Source organism: Peromyscus leucopus, chromosome 7 (assembly GCF_004664715.2).
Source record: "Peromyscus leucopus breed LL Stock chromosome 7, UCI_PerLeu_2.1, whole genome shotgun sequence".
Lineage (NCBI taxonomy): Eukaryota > Metazoa > Chordata > Mammalia > Rodentia > Cricetidae > Peromyscus > Peromyscus leucopus.
In genome coordinates this window covers 50,947,289-50,972,541 of record NC_051069.1, presented here as the reverse complement: position 1 = coordinate 50,972,541, position 25,253 = coordinate 50,947,289, and the positions used below count along the sequence as shown (strand labels likewise).

The 25,253-nt window shown below is 55.8% G+C and overlaps 3 protein-coding genes and 2 non-coding genes across 5 annotated transcripts; 4 read left to right on the top strand and 1 right to left on the bottom strand.

Annotated features, from left to right (window-relative positions):
* Positions 1-4,067: 4,067 nt before the first annotated feature.
* On the top strand, positions 4,068-9,747 carry Shfl (shiftless antiviral inhibitor of ribosomal frameshifting). Its single transcript, XM_028872424.2, is given in 9 exon segments — positions 4,068-4,387; positions 4,770-4,893; positions 5,042-5,091; positions 6,721-6,759; positions 6,924-7,073; positions 8,344-8,447; positions 8,566-8,720; positions 9,048-9,107; positions 9,110-9,747. Coding segments are annotated over 9 exon segments (867 nt in total). The 5' UTR covers positions 4,068-4,366; the 3' UTR covers positions 9,274-9,747.
* Angptl6 (angiopoietin like 6) lies at positions 9,299-15,660 on the bottom strand. The gene is given in 8 exon segments (XM_028872423.2): positions 9,299-9,575; positions 10,584-10,854; positions 10,986-11,104; positions 11,107-11,172; positions 11,867-12,044; positions 13,674-13,877; positions 13,880-14,242; positions 15,160-15,660. Coding segments are annotated over 7 exon segments (1,386 nt in total). The 5' UTR covers positions 14,237-14,242; positions 15,160-15,660; the 3' UTR covers positions 9,299-9,384.
* A 3,672-nt stretch (positions 15,661-19,332) lies between these two features.
* LOC114695201 (suppressor of SWI4 1 homolog) lies at positions 19,333-25,250 on the top strand. Its single transcript, XM_028872426.2, is given in 16 exon segments — positions 19,333-19,437; positions 19,527-19,697; positions 20,269-20,370; positions 20,556-20,606; positions 20,699-20,869; positions 21,543-21,619; positions 21,802-21,909; positions 22,000-22,123; positions 22,207-22,285; positions 22,370-22,499; positions 22,573-22,742; positions 22,828-22,895; positions 23,429-23,446; positions 23,722-23,727; positions 23,998-24,265; positions 24,268-25,250. Coding segments are annotated over 16 exon segments (2,334 nt in total). The 5' UTR covers positions 19,333-19,419; the 3' UTR covers positions 25,041-25,250.
* Positions 20,412-20,494, top strand: LOC114695309. The gene has a single exon (XR_003734828.1). It is a non-coding gene; the product is annotated as a small nucleolar RNA SNORD105 (small nucleolar RNA).
* Positions 21,654-21,733, top strand: LOC114695310. Its single transcript, XR_003734829.1, has one exon. It is a non-coding gene; the product is annotated as a small nucleolar RNA U105B (small nucleolar RNA).
* Positions 25,251-25,253: the final 3 nt, after the last annotated feature.

The window sequence follows — 25,253 nt, the reverse complement described above, 5'->3', positions numbered from 1 at the left end:
GGAGTTCTGGTCCAAGGTCAGAGATCAGGTGCCCGTCTGGTGATGGACTCTCTGCTGGCTGGTTCCCCGGCAGCCAGGGCATCACATGGTGAGAGACAAGAACACCTGAGAGGCTGGCAAGACGGCCCAGCCGCTAAGACCTCTGTTGGCAAGCCTGACACCTACAGTCAATCCCTGCACCCCAAGTGTCCCTGACTCCCACACTCCTGCCATGGCACACTCACGACACAGTCATGGCACACTCACAACACCACAGTCAGTCATGTCACACTCACGACACAGTCAATGTCACACTCACAACAACACAGTCATGGCACACTCACAACACAGTCATGGCACACTCACAACACAGTCAGTGTCACACTCACAACACAGTCAATGTCACACTCACAACACCACAGTCATGGCACACTCACGACACAGTCAATGTCACACTCACAACACAGTCATGGCACACTCACAACACAGTCATGGCACACTCACAACACAGTCAATGTCACACTCACAACACAGTCAATGTCACACTCACGACACAGTCATGGCACACTCACAACACAGTCAGTGTCACACTCACGACACAGTCATGGCACACTCACAACACAGTCATGGCACACTCACAACACAGTCAGTGTCACACTCATGACACAGTCAGTCATGGCACACTCACGACACAGTCAATCATGGCACACTTACAACACAGTCAGTCATGGCACACTCACAACACAGTCAATGTCACACTCACGACACAGTCATGGCACACTCACGACACAGTCAATGTCACACTCACGACACAGTCATGGCACACTCACAACACAGTCATGGCACACTCATGACACAGTCATGGCACACTCACGACACAGTCAATCATGGCACACTTACAACACAGTCAGTCATGACAGACTCACAACACCACAGTCATGGCACACTCACAACACAGTCAGTCATGGCACACTCACCACACAGTCAGTCATGGCACACTCACAACACAGTCAGTCATGGCACACTCACAACACAGTCAGTCATGGCACACTCACAGCACAGTCATGGCACACTCACAGCACAGTCATGGCACACTCACCACACAGTCATGGCACACTCACAACACCATTAATCAACCTTAAAAAGAAAAAAGGAGCCAAGCGGGCGGTGGTGGCGGTGGTGGTGCACACCTTTAATTCCAGCACTCAGGAGGCAGAGGCAGGCGGATCTCTGTGAGTTCCAGGCCAGCCTGGTCTACAGAGTGAGATCCAGGACAGCCAGAGCTACATAGAGAAACCCTGTCTCAAAAACAAAACAAAACAAAAGACCACATGTACAAGTCAGAGACCAACTGATTCAAATACCTCACCCGCTATAAAATAACCCATTAATACACACACTAATCCATGAGGAGCTTAAAGGATTGTCCACAGGGTCCTCATCCCTCCACCTTCCTCCTGTCCTCCCTGAGGGTGAAAGATTCTTACTGAGCAGGCCAGTTCAGTGCTGGGGTGGGACCCAGGCTCCATGCTACACACGTTCTTTCCCCACGGAACCCACTGGGTCCCGGCCTGTAGTTTCCATGTTCACCAAGTTCCCCTGAGCACAGCCCTGAACAGGTTCCTCCATCTCTGCCTGGAGATGCATTCTGGGAAAAGTTCGATGGAGCAGAGTTGACCAGTTCCAAAGCACAGATGTGTGTGCTCCTAAGGGCATTTGGCATGTGTCTGGTTCCCAAACCTATTGTGTTCTCTGAGGACACAAATTAGATCCCTCCTCACCTCCTAAGATCAGGGTCATACTTGCTTTTTCTTTCCTTTTTTGTTTTGTTTTGTTTTTTGTTTGTTTCTTTGTTTCTTTGTTTCAAGACAGGGTCTCTCTATGTAGCCCTGGCTGTCCTGGAACTCCCTCTATAGACCAGGCTGGCCTCAAACTCACAGAGATCCGCCTGCCTCTGCCTCCTGAGTGCTGGGATGAAAGGCGTGCGCCACCACTGCCCAACTGATACTTGCAATTTTCAAAAACCATTTGGATTTGTCTCATTGAGTTGTTCTAGTTCCAAACTGATGACGGTTTGCCACACAGAAGTCAGGTGATAGACATGTGCAGTGTGAGACAGGCATGCCTGAGATCCCAGCACTGTGGACCTGGAAGCTGTAGGACCATGAGTTCAAGGTCATCCTCAGCTACATAGGGATTTCAAGGCCATCCTGGGCTACATGACACCCTACATCAAAGAAAATAAATACATAAAAATAAATTTTAAACCTGGGCAGTGGTGGTACACACCTTTAATCCCAGCACTCGGGAGGCAGAGCCAGGCGGATCTCTGTGAGTTCCAGGCCAGCCTGGGCTACAGCGCAAGATCCAGGACAGGCTCCAAAACTACACAGAGAAACTGTGTCTCCAAAAACCAATTAATTAATTAATTAATTTTAAAAGATCATGAACTCAGCCAGGAAGTGGTGGCACAGGACTTTAGTACCAGCACTTGAGAGGCAGAAGCAGGCAGACCTCTGAGTTTGAGGCCAGCCTGGGCTACAGAGTGAGTTCCAGGACAGCCAGGGCTACACAGAGAAACTCTGTCTTGTAAAAAAAAAAAAAAAAAAAAAAAAAAAAAAAAAAAAAAAAAAAAACAATAATAATAAAAATAAAAGATCATGAGAAAAGCAGAAAGAACCACTGTTTGTTTTCAGACAAGGTCTCACTGCAGCCTAGGGATCTCCAGATAAACAACACACATTAGCCAATACTTGGAGCCAGTGAGAGCCACCTTTGAGTCAGTTACACTAATGTGTCGGTAGCTACCTTCCTTACCACTTTTTTTTCTTTTTCTTTTTTTAGTTTTTTGAGACAGAGTTTCTCTGTGAGACAGTCCTGGCTGTCCTGGAACTCACTCTGTAGACCAGGCTGGCCTTGAACTCAGAGATCCGCCTGCCTCTGTCTCCCGAGTGCTGGGATTAAAGGTGCGTGCCACCACCGCCTGGCTCTGATTTTTATTTCTGGTGTGCACATGACTGCACATTTTTGGGGCTACAGTGTAACAATTTACCACCTGAGAACATGGAATAATGATAGAAATGGAGTATTAGCGATGTTTGATGTTTCTTCCCGTGAGTCTGCAGGTCTCTCCTAGCTATTTTGAAACAGTAGTCAGCGCACTGGAATTTACTCTTGCATTCTAACTATAACACTGTAACCCTTGACCAGTGGCTTCTCCCACCTTCCCACCTGCTACTGCTTCTAGGTCAGTTTCTTTAGTCTGTACTGACTGAGGTCCAACGGCTTATGCACCTTGACATAATGTCTGCCAGTCTTGTCCCTATTACAGCAAATAACAAGGCTTCCTCTTTTTTATGGGTAAATAATATTCCATGGTGTGTACAAACTACATTTTCTTTATCCATTCACCTACTAATGGGCATGTAGGTTGACTCCATGTCACGGCTCTTGTGAACAATGCCACAATGCAGACAGGAACAAGCATCAGGCATTTTCACTTTTTCTTTCTTTCTTTCTTTTTCTTTTCTTTCTTTTTTTTTCCCCAAGACCCAACCCCTGTACCAAAAGGGTCAAGAAGAGGGTCGCCAGAAGGAAGGGATTTGAACCCTGGAAAAACCCAGACCTCTTAAATCTGGGGTCCATTCTCTGCTTGAGAAGTCCATAAAATTTGCCCCAAAAGTTCTTTCGTTTTGTCCTGGTATATTTTCCTTTTTTTTTTTTTTTTTTTTTTTTTTTTTTTTTTTTTTTTTTTTTTTTTTTTTTTTTTTTTTTTTTTAAACAGAGTCCTTGTAGGCCAGAACAGACTTGAACTCCTGATCTTCCTGCCCCCACCTTCCAAATGCTGGTGTGACAGGTGTGTATCATCATGCCTGGCTTGCACGCCCATTTTGCAGAGGAGGAAACTGAGGCTGAGGGGAGCTAGTGAGGAGAGATGCTGAAATGGTCGGAGCCTCTGAGCGGAGCAAAAACGCCCCCAGGGTCCTAAAAGGCTTTGGGTTCCGAGTGGGAGGAGCATCGTGGGAGCACCGGGACCCACGTCCGCGCTGTACGGCCCCGCCCCCACGGGGGACGTGAAGACGCGGACCCCGCGCAGCGTGGGGACATGTGACCGACTGCAGAGGCCGCGCGCTGCATCCCCGGCCCGGCCGCGCTGCTGCGCAGGACGCGGGGAGGCGCGCGCCGAGGCCCGGGAGCACCGCCCGGGAGCACCGCGGGGCGCGCGAGCAGACGCGCAGCCGCACGGCCGGGGCGGGGTCCCCGCGGGGTCCCCAGCTTCGCCTAGAAACGAAACCGAAAGAGGGGACCGAGGGAGGCGGAGCCGCGCCGGCGCCACCCAGCCCTGCGGGGCCCGGACCCGGGCGCGGCCAGGTGTGCACCGGCCACCATGGCTCAGGACGGCGTGGAGGTAGGACAGCCGCGCCACCGGCGACAGGCCGCGCGGGGAGGGCTCCGGGGACACCCCGACCCCCCGGGCAGCCTCCCTCCTCCATCCCGGGCACAGAGGGGCTGCAGGGTCAGAGGTCAGAAGGAAAAGGGGTAACCTGGCCTGCATCCCGCCACGTACACGCCGCCAGACCTCAAATTCGCACCCGGGAGGCTGGGACTCACCGCAGTCTCCACCATCCCCCAATGCCTGGAGAACTTTGGATTTTTCCAGGAAATGGCTTAAAGGGAGGGGGGATGGGGATGAGGAGGCCAGAAGCCTGGGTCAAGTTCAGGAGAATGAAGGGGCGGGCGCTGCGCCCCCGTCGCCCCCCAACACCAGAGTCCACCCCCCTCCATCCCAGTTGGAGAAGAGCGTCAGGCGCCTCCGGGAGAAGTTTCATGGAAAAGTGTCCCCCAAGAAGGCAGGGGCTCTTATGAGGAAGTTTGGCAGCGACCACACCGGAGTAGGGCGCTCTATCGTGTATGGTGAGTCAGCCCAGGGGGGAGTACTGAGTGGGTGTGGTTTAAGAAGCCTGTGTCGCTTTAGCGACCCCGGCTCCCCTTGACAGGAGGCTCTCCACCACCTGGAACTCCTACACACGCTCCAAGAGCCCTTCCCCTATCTCCCCACTAGGTGTCAAGCAGAAAGATGGACAGGAGTTGAGCAACGATTTGGACGCTCAGGTAACCTGTCCTCCCTCTCTCCTCAAAGGAAGGGGAGAATCCCTTTTCTCTCCTGCAGAAGGAACAAACCACTGCTGTGAGCGCAGCCTGCAAGCAGTAGGCGCTCATTAAGTGCTGCCTACCTCAAATGGAGGAGACAGGACAGTCGCATGAGGAGGTCCTGGCTGTGGAGGAAGGCTCGAGGGAACTCTGCCTTGCACTAGAAGAAAGGCTGGGCTGGGATGGGGAGGAAAGCGTCCAGGTGGAGGAGACGGGATGAATGGACAACTGAATTCATGCAGTCGCTTCTGTGACTGGTACCCTATGTGTTGAACTTGCTTCAAAAACATACCAGAGTTTTATTTTGTTTGAGACGCAGTCTCACTGTGTAGCCCTGGACTGTCCTGAAACTCACTTTATAGACCACGTTGGCTTTGAACTCACAGAGATCCACCTGCACCTACCTCCCAAGTGCTGGGAATCAAAGGCATGTACCGCCATGCTGGAAACCTACAAAAATCTGACGGATCGTATTCTTCAGGTTTAGGTCTATAAACGATATGACATAATAATAATAATAATAATAATAATAATAATAATAATAGAAGGAAGTCGCCTTCATGGAGAGTGCCTGAGGGGCAGACCTCCAGGCCTTGGTTCGTTTCATACCTTTTTCTCCTGGTCCCAGGAGGTAATCCTATTACACAAGAACAGCTCAGAGCCACGACATTCACCAGGTTCTGGGGACCAGCATTTGGCTTCAGGGATTCAAACTCTAGCCAGTTGTAATGAAGCTGGGCTCGGAGAGGCCCCTCTGTGAGGACCCAGGAAGAGAGAGGGCCGTGCCCACCGCCCCCATCTGGGAGCAATAGAGCAGCCAGCTGACTGCAGCCCCCAAACCCAGAGCCTTTTAAAGCCGTGTGGCCAAGGAGCTAAGAGATGGCCCAGCTGTTAAGAGCACTGGCAGCTCTCCCAGGGGACTCTAGTTCCATCCCCAGCACCCACATGGACAGCTCACAGCCTCTCCAGTTCCAGGGGATCTGACACCATCGTCTGGCTTCCGTGGGCACTGCACTTGTGTGCATGTACACAGGGAGACACGCATCCACATTTAAAAAGTTTTTAATCTTTAAAGCCACCTGGCATCAGAGGCCGGTGTCACATTTGTGGCCTCTGCAGATCGAGAGGTCATACAGGGCTCTGGGTCCCATGGGCCACGATCACTGAATGATTTCAGATTCCGGGCCATCTGGGAAATGAGAATAGCAAAAGTATTCCCTTCTTAAGGATATTTGAGACATTGTTGTGCTTTTGTCTATTTTTACAGTACTAGGGATTGAACTTGGAACTTGGTGCATTGTAGGCAGAGCTCCAATGCTGAGCCAGCCCCCAGCCTTCTATTACTGGTGATCCTCCTGCCTTACCCTCCCAAGTAACTTGAATGGCTGGCGTGAGCCACTCGACCCAGCTCTAGTGGTTAGCTGGAAAGCTCTCGACACAGGCAGTGTTTCGTCTCCGCTGCCCCTGTATAGAGCTGGGGTCCTGTCTCCAGTCCAGGGGCACCACGCAGGGGCCTGGCCCCCGTTAACACGGTATAGCACCCCGAGAGCCTTTCCAGTTTCCGCACCCCCCTTCCATGTCTCCCCTCAGGACCCACCCGAGGACATGAAGCAAGACCAAGATATCCAGGTGCGCTGGTGGCTGGGATGAGGCGGGGTGTGGACAGGGGAGGAGGTGCGGGGTGGGAACCTGTGCCTGGTGCAGCAGTGAGGATGTTCATCGTGCTCCATCTCCATCACCATGCTCCAGGGGCAGAGGTGACCCTGTTTTGTCCCCATTCATCCATGTTGCAGGCAGTGGCCACCTCCCTGTTGCCCCTGACACAAGCCAATCTTCGAATGTTCCAAAGAGCCCAAGACGACCTCATCCCCGCCGTGGACCGACAGTTTGCCTGCTCCTCCTGTGACCACGTGTGGTGGCGCCGTGTGCCCCAGAGGAAGGAGGTGCTACCCGGACTTACCTTGATTCCTTCCTGTACTTCACTCCTGATCTCTGTGTCCAGAAATTATGTTCTGACTGAAGGTCATCAACTGTGTGTGTGTATGTGTGCTGTGTGTGGTGTGGTGCATGTTTGTCTGTGTGTGTGTGTGTGTGTGTGTGTGTGTGCCCACGCACATGTGGAGGCCACAGTTTGGTGATGGTGTCTTTCTCAGTTGTGCTCCATCTTATTTTTTTGCGACAGGGTCTCTCACTGAACCCTGGGGCACCACTTCAGTTAAGGGGTTGACCAGCATGACCCAAGAAGCCTCCTGTCTCAGCCTCCCCAGCACTGGGGTTGGGGTGCATTAGCCATGCCTGGCTCTTACATGGGTGCTATGGATTTGAACTCAGTCCCATGAGCACAGGAGGCACCTTACCTACTGAGCCATCATGCCACCCTTTTGTGTTTAGTTTTTAGTTTTTAGGTTTATTTTATGCATATTAGCATTTTGCTCACATGCATGTCAGTGACACATGCATGTCAGTGACACATGCATGTCAGTGCATCACAGTGCCACGGTGCTGGGAACTGAACCTGGGTCCTCTGCAGGAATAACAGATGCTCTTAACCATTGATCCATCTCCCCAGCCCCTTCTTTTGTTTTTTGAGAGGGTCTCATGTAGCCCAAGCTGGCCTCCGACTCAGTATGTAGCTGAGGATAGCCTTGAACTCCTCATCCTCCTGCCTCCACACCTGGTTCATGTGGGGCTGGGGTCATAACCAGGGGCTTCATACCTGCTAGACAAGCCCAACTTCTGTATCCAGCTGGAGTCATGCATCCTTGAACTTGAGAAGTCAACCCCTTGGCTTCAACCACTGGGGCAGAAACCAAACGGGAAGCTGATTTCCTAAGCTCTTTCTTCTTTTTCTTTAGACAGGGTCTCTCGGTGTAGTCTGGCTGGCCTGGAACTCAATGATCCACCTGCCTCCACCCAAGTGCTAGGATTAAAGGCGTGCGCCACCACGCCCAGCTTGACTGCCTGCTCTGATAATTAGTGTGCTTCTGATAAGAGCTGGGACTGTGGCTTCGTCGGTGCAGCGGTGCAGCTAGCATGGCGTTCACGAAGCCCTGGGTTCCATCGCCAGCACCATACACCAGGCGCAGTGATGCAGGCCTGTCGTCCCAGCACTTGAGGGGTGGAGGCAGGAGGATCAGGAGTTCAAAGCTAGCCCGGGCCACGTGAGACCCTGTCTCAGCCCTGACAGCTCTTGGCCCTTCTCTGCCTTCTCAGGTGTCCAGGTGTCGTAAGTGTCGGAAGCGTTATGAGCCAGTGCCAGGCGACAAGATGTGGGGTCTGGCCGAGTTCCACTGCCCGAAGTGTCGGCACAACTTCCGGTGAGGGCCCCCTGTCCCACCCCAGCCCACCCTCAGCCCAGCCCCAGCCCAGCCCCTCCTCCTGTAACCCTGGGGCCCAGCTGCCCCCTCAGCCCCTCACAGCCCTGCTGGCCCCCAGGGGCTGGGCACAGATGGGGTCCCCATCACCCTGCTATGGGTGCGGCTTCCCTGTGTATCCCACTCGGATCCTGCCCCCACGCTGGGACCGCGACCTGGATCGGCGCAGCACCCACACCCACTCCTGCTCAGCTGCGGATTGCTACAATCGGAGAGGTGAGGCCCTGGTGTACGCCCTCCATTCTGTACCTCCTGACCCCTGCCTGCTCCCTCCTTCCATGAGTCCTCCATGGCTCCCGAGAGCTCCCCCACTCCTCCCACGGGGTTTCCAGCAGCTCCACAGCATCCAGCCTGCTAGTCCCACAGCCCCCATGACCCGGGAGTCTGTTTCTGGGGCCAAGTTCCCACCTCCCTGAAGAGTTTGAACACCTGTAAATGTTATGACCTCGGACCTCTGTGTCATTTGGCTCCAGGGGTCCATGCAGAGCCCCAGACCCCTCTTACCTCCAGAGTCTCACACCTCAGCGATTCTCCTTCCCCTAGAGCCCCATGTGCCTGGGACTTCCTGTGCCCACCCCAAGAGCCGGAAGCAGAACCACCTCCCAGAGTGCTGCACCCCAGTAACCCCCACATCAGCAGTGGCTCCACAGTGGCCACGTGCCTGAGCCAGGGTGGCCTCCTGGATGACCTGGACCATCTCATCCTGGAAGACCTGAAGGAGGAAGAGGAGGAGGAAGAGGAGGAGGAGGATGGTGGGCCCCGAGAGTGACCCTGGCCAGACAGACACAGGAACGACAGACATGGTGTGTGGACGCCTCGTGTTGCTATAAGAAACCAGCTCAAGGAGACAGAGAGGCCCTTGGGGGCACTCATGGGACAGTCACAACCGCACAAGCCGGGTCAGCATAACAGCCTTCTTCAGAGAGTACGCCCCACCGCGGAACTCGGCCCAGTAGACCCCGTCCTGGTAGCGGCTCCGGTAGTGACCTCCATGATACCACACACCATTGAGGTTGGAGTGGGCACAGGCGTGGTACCACCAGCCCCCACGATGGTACAGGGCACAGTTACCTGAGGGCAGAGACAGAGTTTGTGTTCCCACCAAAATAAAAGTCTTTACCAGCACTACTTCGTGCAAAGCTTTTGCAGGCACCCTCAACCTTCCCTGTCTTACTGAATAGAAGCCCTAATCCTCCATCTCCTCACCAAAATAAAAGCTCTGGCTTCTCACTTTTCTTCTTCAGAGTAATGGCCTTAATTCCCTATCTCCTTACCAAAGTAAGAGGCATGACTTTCCCATATTTTCGGCAAAGTAGCAATCTATCATTCATTCCTTTGGGAGGTGGGGGGGGGGCTTCAATTTCCTTTCTAGACGGTTTATTCCAGGTGGACTGGCACACACCTCTAATCTCAGTATGTGGGAGGCTTACAGAAGGAAGAAGGTCTGGAGTTTCAGACCAGCCTGGGCTCCACTGTGAGATCCTATCTCAAAAACAAACAAACGTGGGCGGGGATATAGCTCTGCACTTTAGACTGCGGGGTGCCCAGCTCTGTCCCCCACCAGAAGAAGCTTAGCTTCCGCTCTCAGTCCTCTCACAGTGCAGGGTACTTAGGTCTTAGTCATCAGAGAGAAATCGGGGCTCCCTCCCCCCACCCTAGTTCTCTAACATAGAAGCCTCCTTATGCCAAAATACTTACTTAGGGGATCTCTTTCTGAGACGGTGTCCTGTAGCCAAGGCTGACCTTAAACTTGCTATCCCAAGGATGACCTGGAATTCCTACCCCTCTGGCCTCCATCTCCTAGAGCTGGGATTGCAGGCCTGTGCCCCACACCCAGCTCACCAGAAGGGAAACTTTACATGTTTTAGTGTAGGTGCCCACAGAGGCTAGAACTATCAGATCCCCTGGGGCTAGAGCTACCCAGTGTGGGTGCTGAGAACGGAACCCAAGAGGAATAGTTTGTGCTCTCGACTGCCCAGGACATCTCCTCCTCCCAGAAGGGAAAACTTGACTGCTTTTCACCCTGACCAGATTAGCAGTCCCACCTTCCTGCCCTCCCACCAAAATAAAAGCTCTTACCAGAATAGGAGTCTCGGTCCCTGTCCACAGTGCTGAAAGGTTTGTCGTTGTGCCAGGAGAGAGAATCTCCAGCATCACCATGGTACTGTCCAAGCCGCAGGCGGTAGTGGTCACTCTCGGGTTCCAAGGAGAAGCTGTCATAGTGGGCACGTGCCCCACGGCCCCCCCAGTCCTCCAGGAGGATCAGCAGCTCATGGTCCCCACGGCTGGTCACCTGATGCATGGGTTCCAAGCCCAGCCAGTATTCCCCATCTGGCCGTCCAAAGCCCGCCTGTCAGGGCAAGGAGGAAGAGGCGGTCAGGAGGATGAGAGGCGGTCAGGAGGATGGGAGGCGGTCAGGACGGGTGGCCTCCCTGCCTGGCCGGTCTCCATCACCCTTGCCACCCTGCCACAAGCACCCACCTTGTAGTGCTGCCAGTTGGTGAAGAAATTGACGGAGCCGTCCTGCCGCCGCTGGATGACGGTCCAGCCTCCACCCTCCTGCTGCTGTTCACACCACACGGATACCACCCGCCGGCCCACCGCAGCTCATACACTCCGCTCTGCCTGTGACCTGCCCCGTGAGCCTCTGCACAGTCCCTCCATGGGCCTGCGGCAAGGTACAGCCTAAGCCAGGCAGGCCCTTCCTGGATCAGAGTCCCAGTTCTCAGCAGCCCCCTTACCCAAATAAAAGCCATCTTCTGTCTCCACCTGAGGAGAGCCCCTTCCTTACCAGTCCCTTGAGCCAACTTCTCACCAAAGCAGCAGTCCTGATCTCTCATGCCCTCATCAAAATGAGAGTACCTCATGTCTATTTTCTCTTCTTCCTATTTCACACTATATTAAGAGGGCTGGCCAGGGCTGGAGAGATGGCTCAGTGGTTAAGAGCACTGGCTGCTCTTCCAGAGGACCCAAGTTCAATTCCCAGCACCCACATGGCAGCTAACAACAGTATGTGACTCCAAGATCCGACACCCTCGCACAGACATACATGTAGGCAAAACACCAATGAATATAAAAAAAGAAAATATTTTTTTAAAAAAAGAGGATCGATCTTGTTTTGTTTCTGTACTGTTAGGAGGCAACTGAAGACCTTGGTGCTCTACCAGTGAACCACACCTCCAGGCTGTTCTTTCCACAGACTAATAGTCCTTTCTTGTCCCTCATTAGAATAAGAGCATCATTTCCTCTGGTCCCCACGCCGTGAGCCAAATCCTAACTAGTATTTCCCTCTACCCACATGGCACTGGAACCCCTGGGTGGCCATCCCTCACACACACCCTGACGGGCCTGTCTGGACTTACCCACTGGCCTGGTGGGAACAGCAAGGTGCCCAGTAGGTAGGGGAGGAGACGGGGGCTCCGGCCGCCTCAAGCTCTGGTCTCTCTGGTGCTCTGGAGTTTGGTCCAGGTTCCTGCTGCTGTTCTGGGCACTGCCCACAAGACTCAGAGGAACCAACGGCACCAGAGGCAGTGGCAGGACCTGGGGCCGTACAGTCAGACGGACATACATTAACCCCTCAGCTGGGGCGGCCAGGCGCCCCTGGCACGGGGGGGGGGGTCGCGTGCTTAGGGGACAGTCAGGGTCAGTAGACCAAATCTCCCACCAGATAAACAGAAAATCAGGCAGGGCAACACCTCAGCTTTACCACCCACCCTACCAAAGCCTAACTCGGGGTGGGGGTGGGGGTTGTTGGTGGGGTGCACACGTGAAGCATGGAGGGCAGAGGAGGGTGTTCGGTTCCCTGCGCTATCGCTCTCCCTGTTCCTTTGAGCTGGCCTGGCAGCCAGCAAGCCCAGTAACCCTCGGCCGCCCACAGCACTGGAGCACACGCAGGCTTCGCGTGGTGCTGGAGACTGGAGCTCAGGCGCTCACGTTCGCACAGCAAGCAGCTTCTGAACTGCTCCCCAGCCCTGCCGTGTGTGTGTGCGTGTGCGTGTGCGTGTGCGTGTGTGTGTGTGTGTGTGTGTGTGTGTGTGCGCGCGTGTGTTCCAGAAAGGGTCTCACTCCAACTGCCTGGCCTGGAACTTGCCACGACCCTCCTCCAGCCTCTGCGTCTTGGGGATCACGGGTGTGTGTCCCATGCTTGCCGTACTCTGTGCTTTTGAACTCAGAGAGCCGCGCCCATTCCACTCTGCTGCTGATCGAAGCTTCATTGCACCTATCTGCTGACTGGGGGCACATGGGCCTTGGACGATGTGGGAAAATCTGCAGAACCATCACTAATCCAAAATTCAGGGCCAACACTAGGGGTGTGGCTCAGCTGTACAGCAGTCGCCTCACATGCAGGAGGCCTCAGGGACACCAAAACCAACAGGAATGAAAAAACAGCCCAAGCCAGCCTGCTGTCAAATGTCCGTCATCCCAGCACTTCGGAGGCAAGCATGAGGGTCAAGGTCATCCTCAGCTACACAAGGGGTTAGAACCCATCCTGGGCTACATGAGGCCCTGTCTCAGTTGAAAAAGAAATTAGAGGCTGGTGACAGAAATAGCCCAAAGTTCAGAAGCCTCGTGTAGTTACAAGAATATATTGTCTTAGGGGCTGGAGAGCTGGCTCAGCAGTTAAGGGCACTGGTTGCTCTTCCAGAGGACCCAGGTTCAATTCCCAGCACCCACATGGTGGCTGACAGCCAGTACCAGATCGATTCTGGCCTATCTAGACACTGCACAAACACACGGTGCACAGACATACATGCAGGCAAAATACCCACACACATTAAGATGAAAATCTTTAAAAATAAGATCATAAAACCAAATATATATATAAAGCTGGACGGTGGTGGCGCACACCTTTGGTCCCAGCACTCCAGAGGCAGAGGCAGATGGATCACTGTGAGTTCGAGGCCAGCCTGGTCTACAGAGCGAGTTCCAGAACAGACAGGGAGGGCTGTGCAGAGAAGCCCTGCCGCGGAAAAACAAAAAACAAAAGAAAACAAAAAAAGAATATGCTGTCCTTGTGTATGGCGATGTGAGCGTGAGCCCCGGCGGCGCCTGTGAATGCTCTTCTGTGCAGCGGATGAGGCTCTCCCCAGCCGTTCACCCGGATGAGCAGTGGGTGGCGCCGCAGGCACCGTTTCGGACTGAGGACCTGCGCTCGCCCTGCTGCTGTACCTGCTGCTGGCCCCGGTCCGGGTCCGCGCACGCGCGCTGCAGGCGGCCCAGGAGGCGGCTATGCTGGCTGACGAGCTGCGCATGCTCGCGGAGCTGCGCGTCCAGCTGCTGCAGGCGCGCTGCCATGCGGCGCGCCTCGGCCTCGGCGTGCAGCGCGCGCTCGGCGAGCAGACTGAGCGCCGCAGCAGGCTCCGCCCCCGGGCCGGCTCCGCCCCCGGGCCGGGCTCCGCCCCCGCCTCCGGCTGCAGTTGCGCGCGCAGCTGACCCAGGCGCGCGTCCAGGCTGCGGCTGCGCTCACGCAGCGCGCGCACCTCGCCCGCGAGCCCGCCTCCCTCGGCCGCGCACCTTTGCAGCGCGCGCAGCAGCTCCTCGTGGCGGCCCACGCGCATGCGCAGCGCGTGCAGCTCGCCGTCGTGGGAGGTGTCGGAGCTCCAGCAGCCTGCGCCCGCCGCCTTCTGCGGGGACAGCACCAGCGTGACGCGGCATCGCGCGGCGCCTCCACGTGCCCGCCAAGCGCTCAGCAGGAGCAGCAGCTGCAGCGTGCGCAGCCCAGCATTCGCCATGGTCACCTGCGGCGGAGAGGGAGGAGGCGACTGTTTTAGCCCAGAGCGGTCCCAAAGCTCCCAGGAACCGAGGAGGACCGTGAAGTCTTGACCCCCGAGCCTCACCTCCCACGGTGGTGCTCTGGATCAGCTGGCAGCGCACAGTCTCCTCTTATCACAGCTGATCCAGCAAGCAGCGTCTGTGTACACCCAGAATCCCTCGCCATCCCCGGTTCCGGCCGGGAGAAAACGTGTGTGTGTGTGTGTGTGTGTGTGTGTGTGTGTGTGTGTGTGATGGAACCCTAGGCCTCGCTCATGCTGGGCCGCTCATCTCTAACTTGAGACATGGTATCACTATGTAATCTAGGCCAGTTCCGAATTTGGGATCCTACTGCCCGAGCCTCTCCATCGCCAGGTGGCCGGTGTGTGCCACTATACCACGCTCCACACAGTGTCTTCAGCCAGATTAATATTCATGGCTCCCCATTCCTGCCCTGCAGAGCCCACATCCGGGTCCCATGCCACCACTCCCAACACTCAGTGTCACACACTTGCCCCTGCTCAGAAGGAAGCATGAATGCAAAGGTCGTGGGGTTGGATCTCCTTTCAGATGTACCGAAAAGAACAAATAGCAAGAAGGCCTGTGAGGGTGGCATGGAAGGGAAGATGAGGGAGCGGGAAGACGAGGGAGCCCCGAGCCAGAGGACTCTGCCCTGAAGCAAGGGAAACCATGGAGCTCTCTGCGCTAGACTGGGTGGTCATCTACAGCAACCCCTCATCCTGCAGGAGCTCCCAAGCACTGGGCAGGGCCGTCTCTGGCAAATTGGCTGCCTTCTCGGGCAAGCCGGGGGTTAAGCAAGCCTGGGGGCACACACCCCCATAGCCAGATCAAGACCAGGGGTCTAGACAAACAGCTACCAACGCCTCTTCTACCCCACTCTCACCTCTCACGCCCCAGATGCTGACTCCAGTGAGGTTTGCAGCAAGCCCAGCAAATCTGAGGGAGACCGGAGGCATTGGGAGGGCCTCTGAGCCGTCTGGATAGAGAAGGCTGGAGGGACAGAAGGCTTGGAAATCACCCATCCCCCGAGCCCGGGAGCAAGTGTAAATATTTAGTATTTCTAGTGTGAGAACCCAGGCAGAAAAGCCAGATCCCCTTGCCCAGGCCTCCAGAGTGTGATAACAGAGGCCACTGCCCTCCATCAGTTTCTTCCTTTCTCAGAGGCTCACAGAACATGGGAGGCCCTGCACCCTGGTAGACCTGTGGGATCCAGACTCAGACAACTGACACACTAAAATGAAAATGATGGGTATCAGTGAGCAACCTGCCTGCTGTTGGGGACACCCTTAAGGGGTAAAGCTTGTTCCTCATTTAACCCTAGCAGCCAGGCTAGAGGTGTGCCTCAACTGTAGCGCCCCTGCCTAGAATCCCCCGGTGAGGGGCTGGGGTGTGGCTCAGTGGTGGAGCCCTGCCTAGAATCCCCCAGTGAGGGGCTGGGGTGTGTCTCAGTGGTAGAGCCCCTGCCTAGAATCCCCCAGTGAGGGGCTAGGGTGTGGCTCAGTAGTAGAGCCCCTGCCTAGAATCCCCCAGTGAGGGGCTGGGGTGTGGCTCAGTGATAGAGCACTTGGAAGGTCCTGTGTTGGTACTCCAAGAAGAAAACAAAACCTCAAGATGTGGTGGCGCATGCTTAATCACAGTTCACCTGGGAGGCAGAGGCAGTTAGAGCTCTGTGAGTTCCAGGCCAGCCAGTAAGACCCTATCTAAAGGGGGGGGGGGATTAGATGAGGATTGACATAGGCAATTTCAAATTAAAAGAAAGGAGAGCGAGCTCAACAGAAGCCCACTGCCCTTACTGCAGAAGTACAGACTGCCCAGGCGCAGGGGGCTTGGGGTTTTAGAGGGCAGAGAGAAGATGGAAATTTTTATCTATGTTTGTAGTCCCAGGGCCAAGACATGCCAGCAGATGTTTTTATCATATGCTGACCTGGTCAGGTTTCTCCTGGCTCCTGACCACAGCAGATGTTCTCATTATTATGTAGACTTTCTTGTCAGGCAAGCTGCTCTTATCAGTAAGTGCAGGGAGTTCCCTGTTGGTGTTTCTGATCTTCTGGGAGCCTGACACCCAGCTCCCATTGTGTAGCTGGGTGGCTAGGTAGCTGACCCCTGAAGTCCTCCTTCCTCTCATTCCTTCTACCGCCCAGATTTCTCCTTCTATATATTCTCTGCCTGCCAGCCCCACCTATCCTTTCTCCTGCCTCACCATTGGCCGTTGAGTTCTTTATTAGACCATCAGATGTTTTACACAGGCCCAGTAACACAGCTTCACAGAGCTAAGCAAATTCAACATAAACAAAAGTAACACACGTTAAAATAATATTTTACCACAGTTCCTGGTGCTCCTAGCAGTATACGCAGGGCATTTCTAAGCTGACGGAAGTTCTTTGTTTTAAATCATTGTCTTAGATCTTTAGATCATTGTTCTACTGCTCCGAAGAGACACCATGACCAAGTCAACTTACATAAGAAAGCATTTAACTGGAAGCTCGCTTACAGTTTCAGAGGGTGAGTCCATGACCATCATGGCAGGGAGCAGACAGACATGATCAAATGAAAGCTTACATTTGATCCACAAGCAGGGGGCAGAGAGAGAAACACTAGGCCTAGAGTGGCCTTTGGAGACCTCAAAGCCCAGCTCCAGCGCCGCACCTCCTCCAACAAGGCCACACCTCCTAATCCTTCCCAAATTGTTTCACCAACTGGGTACCACACATTCAAATATTCACACCACCGCAGTCATTAACTATTCACAGGGTGTAGTGGCACAAGCCTTTTATCCCAGCACTCAGGAGGCTGAGTCAGATGGATCTCTGTGTGTTCCAGGCTAGTCTGTCTACATAGTGAGTGAGACCCTGTCTCAAAAAAACGAAAGAAAAAGAGAAGGATGAAACTGCTCACACTCCTGCACACCTTAAAAATAGCTTGGGTCTGTGTAGCCACACCTGCCTTAGCACCATCTAGTCAAGCACACGCTGCACAATACACACACTGCACAGCAATGCTCACATCCTTTTACAGATTCCCTTTCTCTCTCACAGTCACATTTTCATTTCAGGCAAACCATGCAGGGACAGAACAAGAGCAGATGTCCGCGGGGTCACTTCCCAGAGACAGACTCCACAGCCCAGACCCAGAATCTCCCACCAGACCTGCACTGGGCAAAGTGGCCTCTCCTTGCTTAGCAAGATCCTCAACTCCCCTAAACTGAGCACACCCCAGGGCCAGGAGAGGAAAGGACTGCTCCAGACTGGAAAGCACCTGCCAGCCCCGGGCTACAGCAGGGACTGCATGGCCCCTTTGTTTCTCTATTACCAACAGACAGAAGAAGCCTCCGGAGTCACAGAAAAGGGCTAAAGGACCAGAGAGCCGAGGAGGCAGGAACGGGGCTCAGGTGGATGAGACAGGGACGTGAGAAAGGACAGTTTAGAGAATGAGAAGGGACAGTTGGTGACGACGTTGAAGAGGGTGAAGAGGGTAATAACAGGAAGCTGGATGGGGTAGGGAGGCAAAATAGGAGGTAAAGAGGGAGAGCTAGAAAGAGGCCTAACCGATAAAGGCTCCTGGGAGGAGACAAGATGCTAAGCCTTGAGGTGAGTATCCCTCCCTTCACTAAAAGGGTTTTTTTTTTTTAAGGGGGCGGAGAAGCCAGAGTCCTGAGGCCACCATAGTGTGTGTGTGGGGGTACAAATGGGAAGGGGGTGATTCAAGATTCAGAGTGCTTGGCTTCCAGAGAAAGCTTCAATGCTTCCACCCATCTGCAGACAGGGACCCTGGGGAGCAGAGCTGGCCCTCAGGATCTGGGAGACGGTGATCAGGGACCACTCAGGGCTCAATCCATCGGCTCACTGATCCCAAGTGCCAGGGACCAGTGTGCTCAGGATCAGTAAGGCATTTTTCTTTACTGAGGGCAGGGAGACAGGACACTTAGTTAGGGGTCTGTTAGGAGCCTCAGAGTAGAGGAAACAGTTGTTAAAATACAACAGATGGGGAGATGGATGCCAGCAAGATGCCCTCCCCGGCAGGAGGATGCCGAGTCCAAGGCTAGCTGCATGGTGAAAGACTTGGGAGGAGAAAAGAGAGACAGGAAGGAAGTGGGAGGAAGGGAAGAAAGGAAGAGTCGACCTAAGGATGTAAGAAAAACCGTAAGGGGATTTAAGGCGTGCACCACCACCACCCAACACACTTGTTGCTCTTTTAGAGGACCCAGGTTCAATTCCCAGCACCCACGTGGCAGCTCACAACCATCTTTCACTCCAGTTCCCTCTTCAGGGTGTCCTCTTCTGGCCTCCTCAGGCACCAAGCATGGAAATGGCACACAAACATCCGTGCAGACAAAGTACCCATACACATAAAATAGTAAGAAACCGTTTAAAATAATAAAAAATAATTTAAAACATTTTTAGAGATCTGGAGAGATGGCTCAGTGAGTAGAGAGCCACCTGTCACCAAGTTTGAATACCTGAATTCCATCTCCAGGCTTCACATGGTGGACGGAGAGAACCAGCTCTTACTAGTTATCCCCTGGCCTCCCCATGTGTGCTTTGGCATACGTACCGCCACAGATAATTAAGTGCAGCTTATTTGGGAAGGGAGCAGACATGGTGTACGCCATTAATTCCAGTGCTTGGAAGACAAAGGCCAGCGGATCTATGCGAGCTGAGCCAGCCAGGGCTACCCTGTGAGACCCTGTCACTATGTATGTATATATATATATATCCCTGTCCAGCCAGGCATAGTGGCACATGCCTCTAATCCCACAGCTCATCATAAGCAAGCGGATCTGTTAGTTGCAGGCCAGCTTGGAAGGAGGAGGTAAAGGAGAGAGAGGGTCGCACACTTGCAGAAACATTCAGGATGGGGATTCGAACCCCCAAGTGCTGGGCGGCCCACCCCGTTCCCGCAGAAATGGGCGTGGTATCTCTGGCAATCCCCGTAAAGACTTCGGTCCTGCTCCCCCCGGAGCCGCCTAGCGCCCAGGACCGCTGCTTGACGTCACTGGCGGGAGCGCCGGAAATGGGACGCAGACGAGCCACGCGGCGCCGGAAGTGGGCCGCACAGAGCGTGTGCAGTCGGCCTTCCGGCCTCGGAAGTGAGCGGTGTGCGCCGGAAGCAGCTTCCGCGGCCACCTCGTGGGGAAGCCGGCAGCATGGGGCAGTCGGGGCGGGTGAGGCCCCCGGGCCGGGGCGGGCGTCGGGCGCGGGTGGGGTCGCGAGCGAGGCCCGGGCCCTCACCGCCCGCCTGTCGCCCCTGCAGTCCCGGCACCAGAAGCGCGCTCGCGCCCAGGCCCAGCTCCGCAACCTCGAGGCCTACGCCGCGCAGCCGCACTCGTTCGTGTTCACGCGAGGCCGGGCGGGTCGCAGCGTCCAGCAGCTCAGCCTAGATGTGCGGCGGGTCATGGAGCCGCTCACCGCCACCCGCCTGCAGGTCTGCACCCCCCTCCCCGCCCGCCCTCCGAGCTCCGGTCCCGGGGTTCGCGGCTGCAGCGAGGAACCCCGGCGAGGTCTTGGGGCCAGGGGTTCGTGGTTAGATTCAGGGGCAGAGCGCCTGCCTTCCCTTGGCAGGCCTCGGGAAGTAGGCACGACGAGGTCCAGCCGAAATCGCAGCGCTCGGGAAGAGAAGGGAGGCTTACCTTAACCTTGTGTGTAAAAAATAAAGGCCCGGGTCCCGGGGCGGGGTGCAGTCAAGAGCTGACTCCCCGGCAGAGGGGCCTGCAGCTTAGCCCGAGGTCAATCCTCCCGACCCACATAGTGGAGGGTTATCCAGCTCCTGAAGGTTGTCTTCTGACCTCCGCCTGTGCGCCCCTCCGCGACTGCACACAAAGTGGATACTTTTTAAAATTATGTTTGCGTGCTGGAGCCGAGGAATACAGTTAAGTCCCCAGCACCCCCCCCCCCGAAAGTTGGGGGATGGTCAGAAATACCATCTCAGAAGCCTCAGTTTAAGCTGCCTTGCTCAATAAAAAATACCTGCATCCATTTCTTTGTCTAATTATCAGGTGCGAAAGAAGAACTCCCTGAAGGACTGTGTGGCAGTGGCCGGCCCCCTCGGGGTCACGCACTTCCTCATCTTGAGCAAAACAGACAGCAGTGTGTACTTGGTGAGTGGGCGCCATGCCCTTCCCGCCCTCAGCCCCAGCCGCTCCTGCCTCATGATGAACCCACCGCCCTGAGCTCTTGTGATGCTGGCTTCAAAGTAAACGCTCTGAAGCGATGGAGCACAGCTTCCCCCTCGCCCTACCCCCTCGCCGGAACCCTCCTCCCTCACCCGTCCTTTCCCTGGCAGAAGCTGATGCGTCTCCCAGGAGGCCCCACTTTGACCTTCCAGATCAACAAGGTGAGGGGCAGAGGTGATAGGAGAGCCCAGCTTGCCTGGGGAGGGCCCTGGTCACACAGATGGTCCTTAGCCCCTCTCAACCCTCCCCTCAGTACACACTGGTCCGGGATGTTGTCTCTTCCCTGCGCCGACACCGGATGCATGAGCAGCAGTTCAACCACCCGCCTCTCCTGGTGCTCAACAGCTTTGGCCCTCAGGGCATGCACATCAAGCTCATGGCCACCATGTTCCAGAACCTGTTCCCATCCATCAACGTGCACACGGTGGGCCAGCTCTCTTGGCAGCTGCTGGGGGTGGGCAGTTGGGTAGGGAGCAGGTATTGCAGGCCCATGTCATGTCCCCATGGTGTGGAGAGACTCATAGGCGTGAAGTAACTAACATGATCTTAAATTCAAAGGCAGGGCTGGAGTTGGTGTGATTTTGTGAGGATCTCCTGTATCTCAGGCTGGCTTCCAACTTCCTGTGTGGCTGAGGCTGGACTTGAACTTCTGGCACGCCACCTCTTGCATGCTCAGTACACCTGAGTACACCTGGCTTTAGGTGTTGGTGATCAGACTTGGGCCTTGTGAACCGTAGGCAAGCACTCTGCCACCTGAGCCACATCTCTGCCCATTTTTCTTCACACCAGGTCTTGTGTTAGCCCAGGCTGCCCTTAGACTTGTAATCTTTTTGCCTCCTCCACCCAGCCCAGCATGACTTGAGTTTCAGCTGCTAAACTCTGGCCCCGTTGGTCCTCAGATTAGGCTCATTACAAGGTCCCACTTAGAGGAAGTCTGAAGGTTGGCTTTGGTGGCCAGTGCTCCAGTCAGTCTGTGGACACTGGTTGCAGCCCCTGCCGCCTGTGGGCATCCCTAGCACCTGCGCAGATACAGGCTGCTGAAGGGAGGCCCTGGCTTCAGCACTTAGAGCTCAGAGGCCCCCTCTCTGGCCCTCCAGGTGAACCTAAACACCATTAAGCGCTGCCTCCTCATCAACTACAACCCGGACTCCCAAGAGCTGGACTTCCGACACTAGTGAGTGGAGGTGGGAGGGACTCAAGGTGGGATAACCTGTGCACCTGATGAGAGCTCTGCTGCTGAGACCCTGTGATTGCTCAGACTCAAAGTAAACGCCCTGATGCACGCCAGAAGGGAGAGGGCAAGGAGCGGGCCCTGGACCCTGTGACCCTCCCCTCCTCCCTCTCCTCCTCCTGCAGCAGCATCAAAGTGGTGCCTGTGGGCGCAAGCCGCGGCATGAAGAAGCTCCTGCAGGAGAAGTTTCCCAACATGAGCCGACTGCAGGATATCAGTGAGCTGCTGGCCACGTGAGGAAGGCTCGGGGTGGGTGGCAGTGCAGCTCAGGGGTCCCAGAGCTGGCCTGTGGAGCACCCAAGGTAACCTGCTGTGCCACACAGGGGTGCGGGACTGTCAGAGAGTGAGGTGGAGCCAGATGGCGAGCACAATATCACTGAACTGCCCCAGGCTGTGGCCGGCCGCGGCAACATGCAGGCCCAGCAGAGTGCCATCCGACTGACAGAGGTGAGGGGCGGCTCACGGTGGCTCCCACAGCCACAGCCTTCAGTCAGGAGGCCAGCCTGATTGTCCCGTCCATGTATCTACAGATTGGGCCCCGGATGACACTGCAGCTCATTAAGATCCAGGAGGGTGTTGGGACCGGCAACGTCCTCTTCCACAGTTTTGGTAAGGGCACGGGTTGAGGCCGGTCTGAGAGCAGTGCTAGGTCCCGTTGTGGTCTTGACAGGTGTGCCTGGTCTTTGTTCCCAGTGCACAAGACTGAGGAGGAGCTGCAGGCCATCCTGGCAGCAAAGGAGGAGAAGCTGCGACTCAAGGCACAGCGGCAGAACCAGCAGGCTGAGAACCTGGAGCGCAAGCGGGAGCTGCGCGAGGCCCACAAGTAGGCCAGGGCAGTGGGCAGAGGGGTGGGCTCGCCCGTGAAAGCAAGCTCACCCACGACACTCGTCCTCCAGGAAGAAGAGCCTGGCAGGCATGAAGCGAGCCCGTGCAGGGGCCGATGGGGACAGCGATGCTGAGGACCCCGGGCCACCTGCAGAGGCGGTGGGGGCAAGCCAGGTGGAGGAGGAGGAGGAGGATGACGCCGAGTACTTCCGCCAAGCTGTGGGCGAGGAGCCTGACGAGGGTGTGTGGCAGGGGCTGTGCTGGTGACCCCGGGGGCCTTTATTTCTTCTTGAGGATGAGGACCTTGATCATTTCTCTCCCTGCAGACATGTTTCCCAGAGTGGCCAAGCGGAGACGGCAGGGCGTGCCTCCAGGCAAGAGGCGGGGAGGAAAGGTGCAGAGGCCTGGCTCAGGCCGAGGAAAGGGCGGCAACTGGCGGCCGCCAAAGCCGAAGAAGGGTAGACCCCAAGGAGTCAAGACCAAGCCGGGACCCAGAGCCGCACGCCAGGACCCGGGTCGGCCATCAAGGAGAGGAACCTGAGCCTGGTTGGCAGTGGATGGACCACAGATGCCCCAGATTGGGGCCCGGGAGCTGCCCTGGCTTCCAGTGCGGCCCGGTTTCCTTTCATAAAGGAGCTACCCAGTTCTTACCTCCAATAAACCTGAATGGCACTCGAGTCTGCTCTCTGGCTGGGGCGGGGATGGGGCTAACTACTTAGTTGTGACAGGCCAAGAGATAGACAAGCCCAGCCCTGATGGAACAAGAAGGAAGTGGGCTAGGTGGGAGGTGTCACCCTGACTGGCTGTGCAAGTTGAGATGGGCTGGTGGCCACACTGCTGGGAACCCAGGAGGTACTTTGTGTAACCCAGAGCTGCTGTGAGGACCATGGCTGCCCTCTCAGGTAAGCTAGCCCTCAGCCAGTTAAGAGATGGGACATGTGCCTTGTGGGGCTGACTGGTACCTTGCCGGATCCCAGCTCGGAGGGACGTCTCTTAAGGATTGGGAGGGTTCTGCAGACTGCCGAGTTTGGGGTGGCCAGGTCAGAGGCTGTCTGCACTGCATGTGGAACTTCGAAGAGGCCACCTGGTCGGTGAGAATGGCATAGTGTGTGTGGGAACACAGAAGGCTCTGAGATTGGGGGTTGGGTTGTTGGGAAATGGTAAGGTGCCCCCTGGCTGGTATCTGGGCACCCTCTGGTTTAACCTGGTGCTGGCAGGAGGGCAGTGTGGCGGGGAACTACTCTGGATGCTGACTACAGGCTTCTGTGCAGACTCATCACAGGGTCTTGTGCTGCTCCAGCTGGTTTCAAAACCAGACTGACCCTGGCCCGTTCCACCTGAGGATAAGCTGGTCCCCTTCCAGGCAGTGATAAGGCCCTGTTTGGTTGCATTGGCATGCAGGCCTCCACCTGCTCACCACTGGCAGGACCTGGTATGCATGCAAATGCAGGAGGCAGGCTGTGGCTCAGTCGGTTACTCTGCCCACAGGTACCGAGCTCTCCTGCCCAGAAAGTTTTGTGGAAGCTGCTGATCGTGAATACAGGCACTTTCAGGAGGGCTACCTCTGGGCCATCCTGATCGCAGAGTTCCTGGTGTCAGCAGCGGGCAACGGCCTGGCCCTGTACCGCTTTATCGCCCAAGAGCAGAGGCCCTGGCACCCAGCTGTGGTCTTCTCTGCACAGCTGGCAGTCAGCAACCTGTGCTATGCACTCACACTGCCGCCTCTGGCCGCCTACTTCTACCCACCCAAAAACTGGAGCTTTGGGAGGTGGCCTGCCGCCTGGAGCACTTCGTCTCCACCTGCAACCTGCTGGGGGGCATCATCTTCATCTCCTGCATCAGCCTCAGCAGATACATGGCGGTGGTGCACCCTTTCTTCACACGGAAACACCTGCGGCCCAAGCACGCCTGGGCCGTCAGTGGCGCCTGCTGGGCCCTGGCCATTCTGATGGCTGCCCCGACACTCGGCTTCTCCCACCAGAACAAGCCCCAGCAAGGCCCTGGGACATGCAGTACGATGAATCCTAAGGCCTGTGTCCAGTGCCTGGGGATGGAGGACAGCCAGCTAGGAATCTTCAGAACCTACAGCCTGGTGCTGGCATGCCTGGGTGGCATCCTGCCTCTGCTGCTCACACTCATGGCCTACATCTCCCTGGGGTTGGTGGTGCTGCGCAACCAGGGCATGACCACAGCCCAGAAGGTGCATGTGGTAGTGCTGGTGACCAGTGGTGTGGCTCTGTACGCCTGCTCCTATGCGCCCTACCACATCACACAAGCGTTCTATGTGGATGCCATGATGCACTGGACGGCTCGCTGCCCTAGCTTCAACAATGAGAAAGAGGCTGCAAAAGCGGTCCACCCGGGGGCCTTCTTTGGCTACCAGGCCACACGCATCCTCGTGCCCCTGGCCACGTGCATGCACCCCCTGCTCTACATGGCCGTGGCACCCAGCCTGCGCTGCCACCCATGCCGCCGAAACCCTCACCAGGACCTGCCTCTAGCAGGTCCAACCACTCCCCAAAGTCAGCTGGGCCCATGACCTGATCTAGCTGAAGCCGCCTCACCACAGCTGGGCTGTAACAACAGCCCTTTAGTGCCAAGGATCCCCCAGCTAGCCCTCACCAGGGGAGGCTGCCTCCCACCTAGGCAGGTCCCTTACAAGACCTCAGCTTGAGGGAGGGGCCAGCTCCACCCCTTCTTCCTGGTCCCCCCCTTCCCCCAACAAGGGAGACCATGAGAACAAGCAAGACAC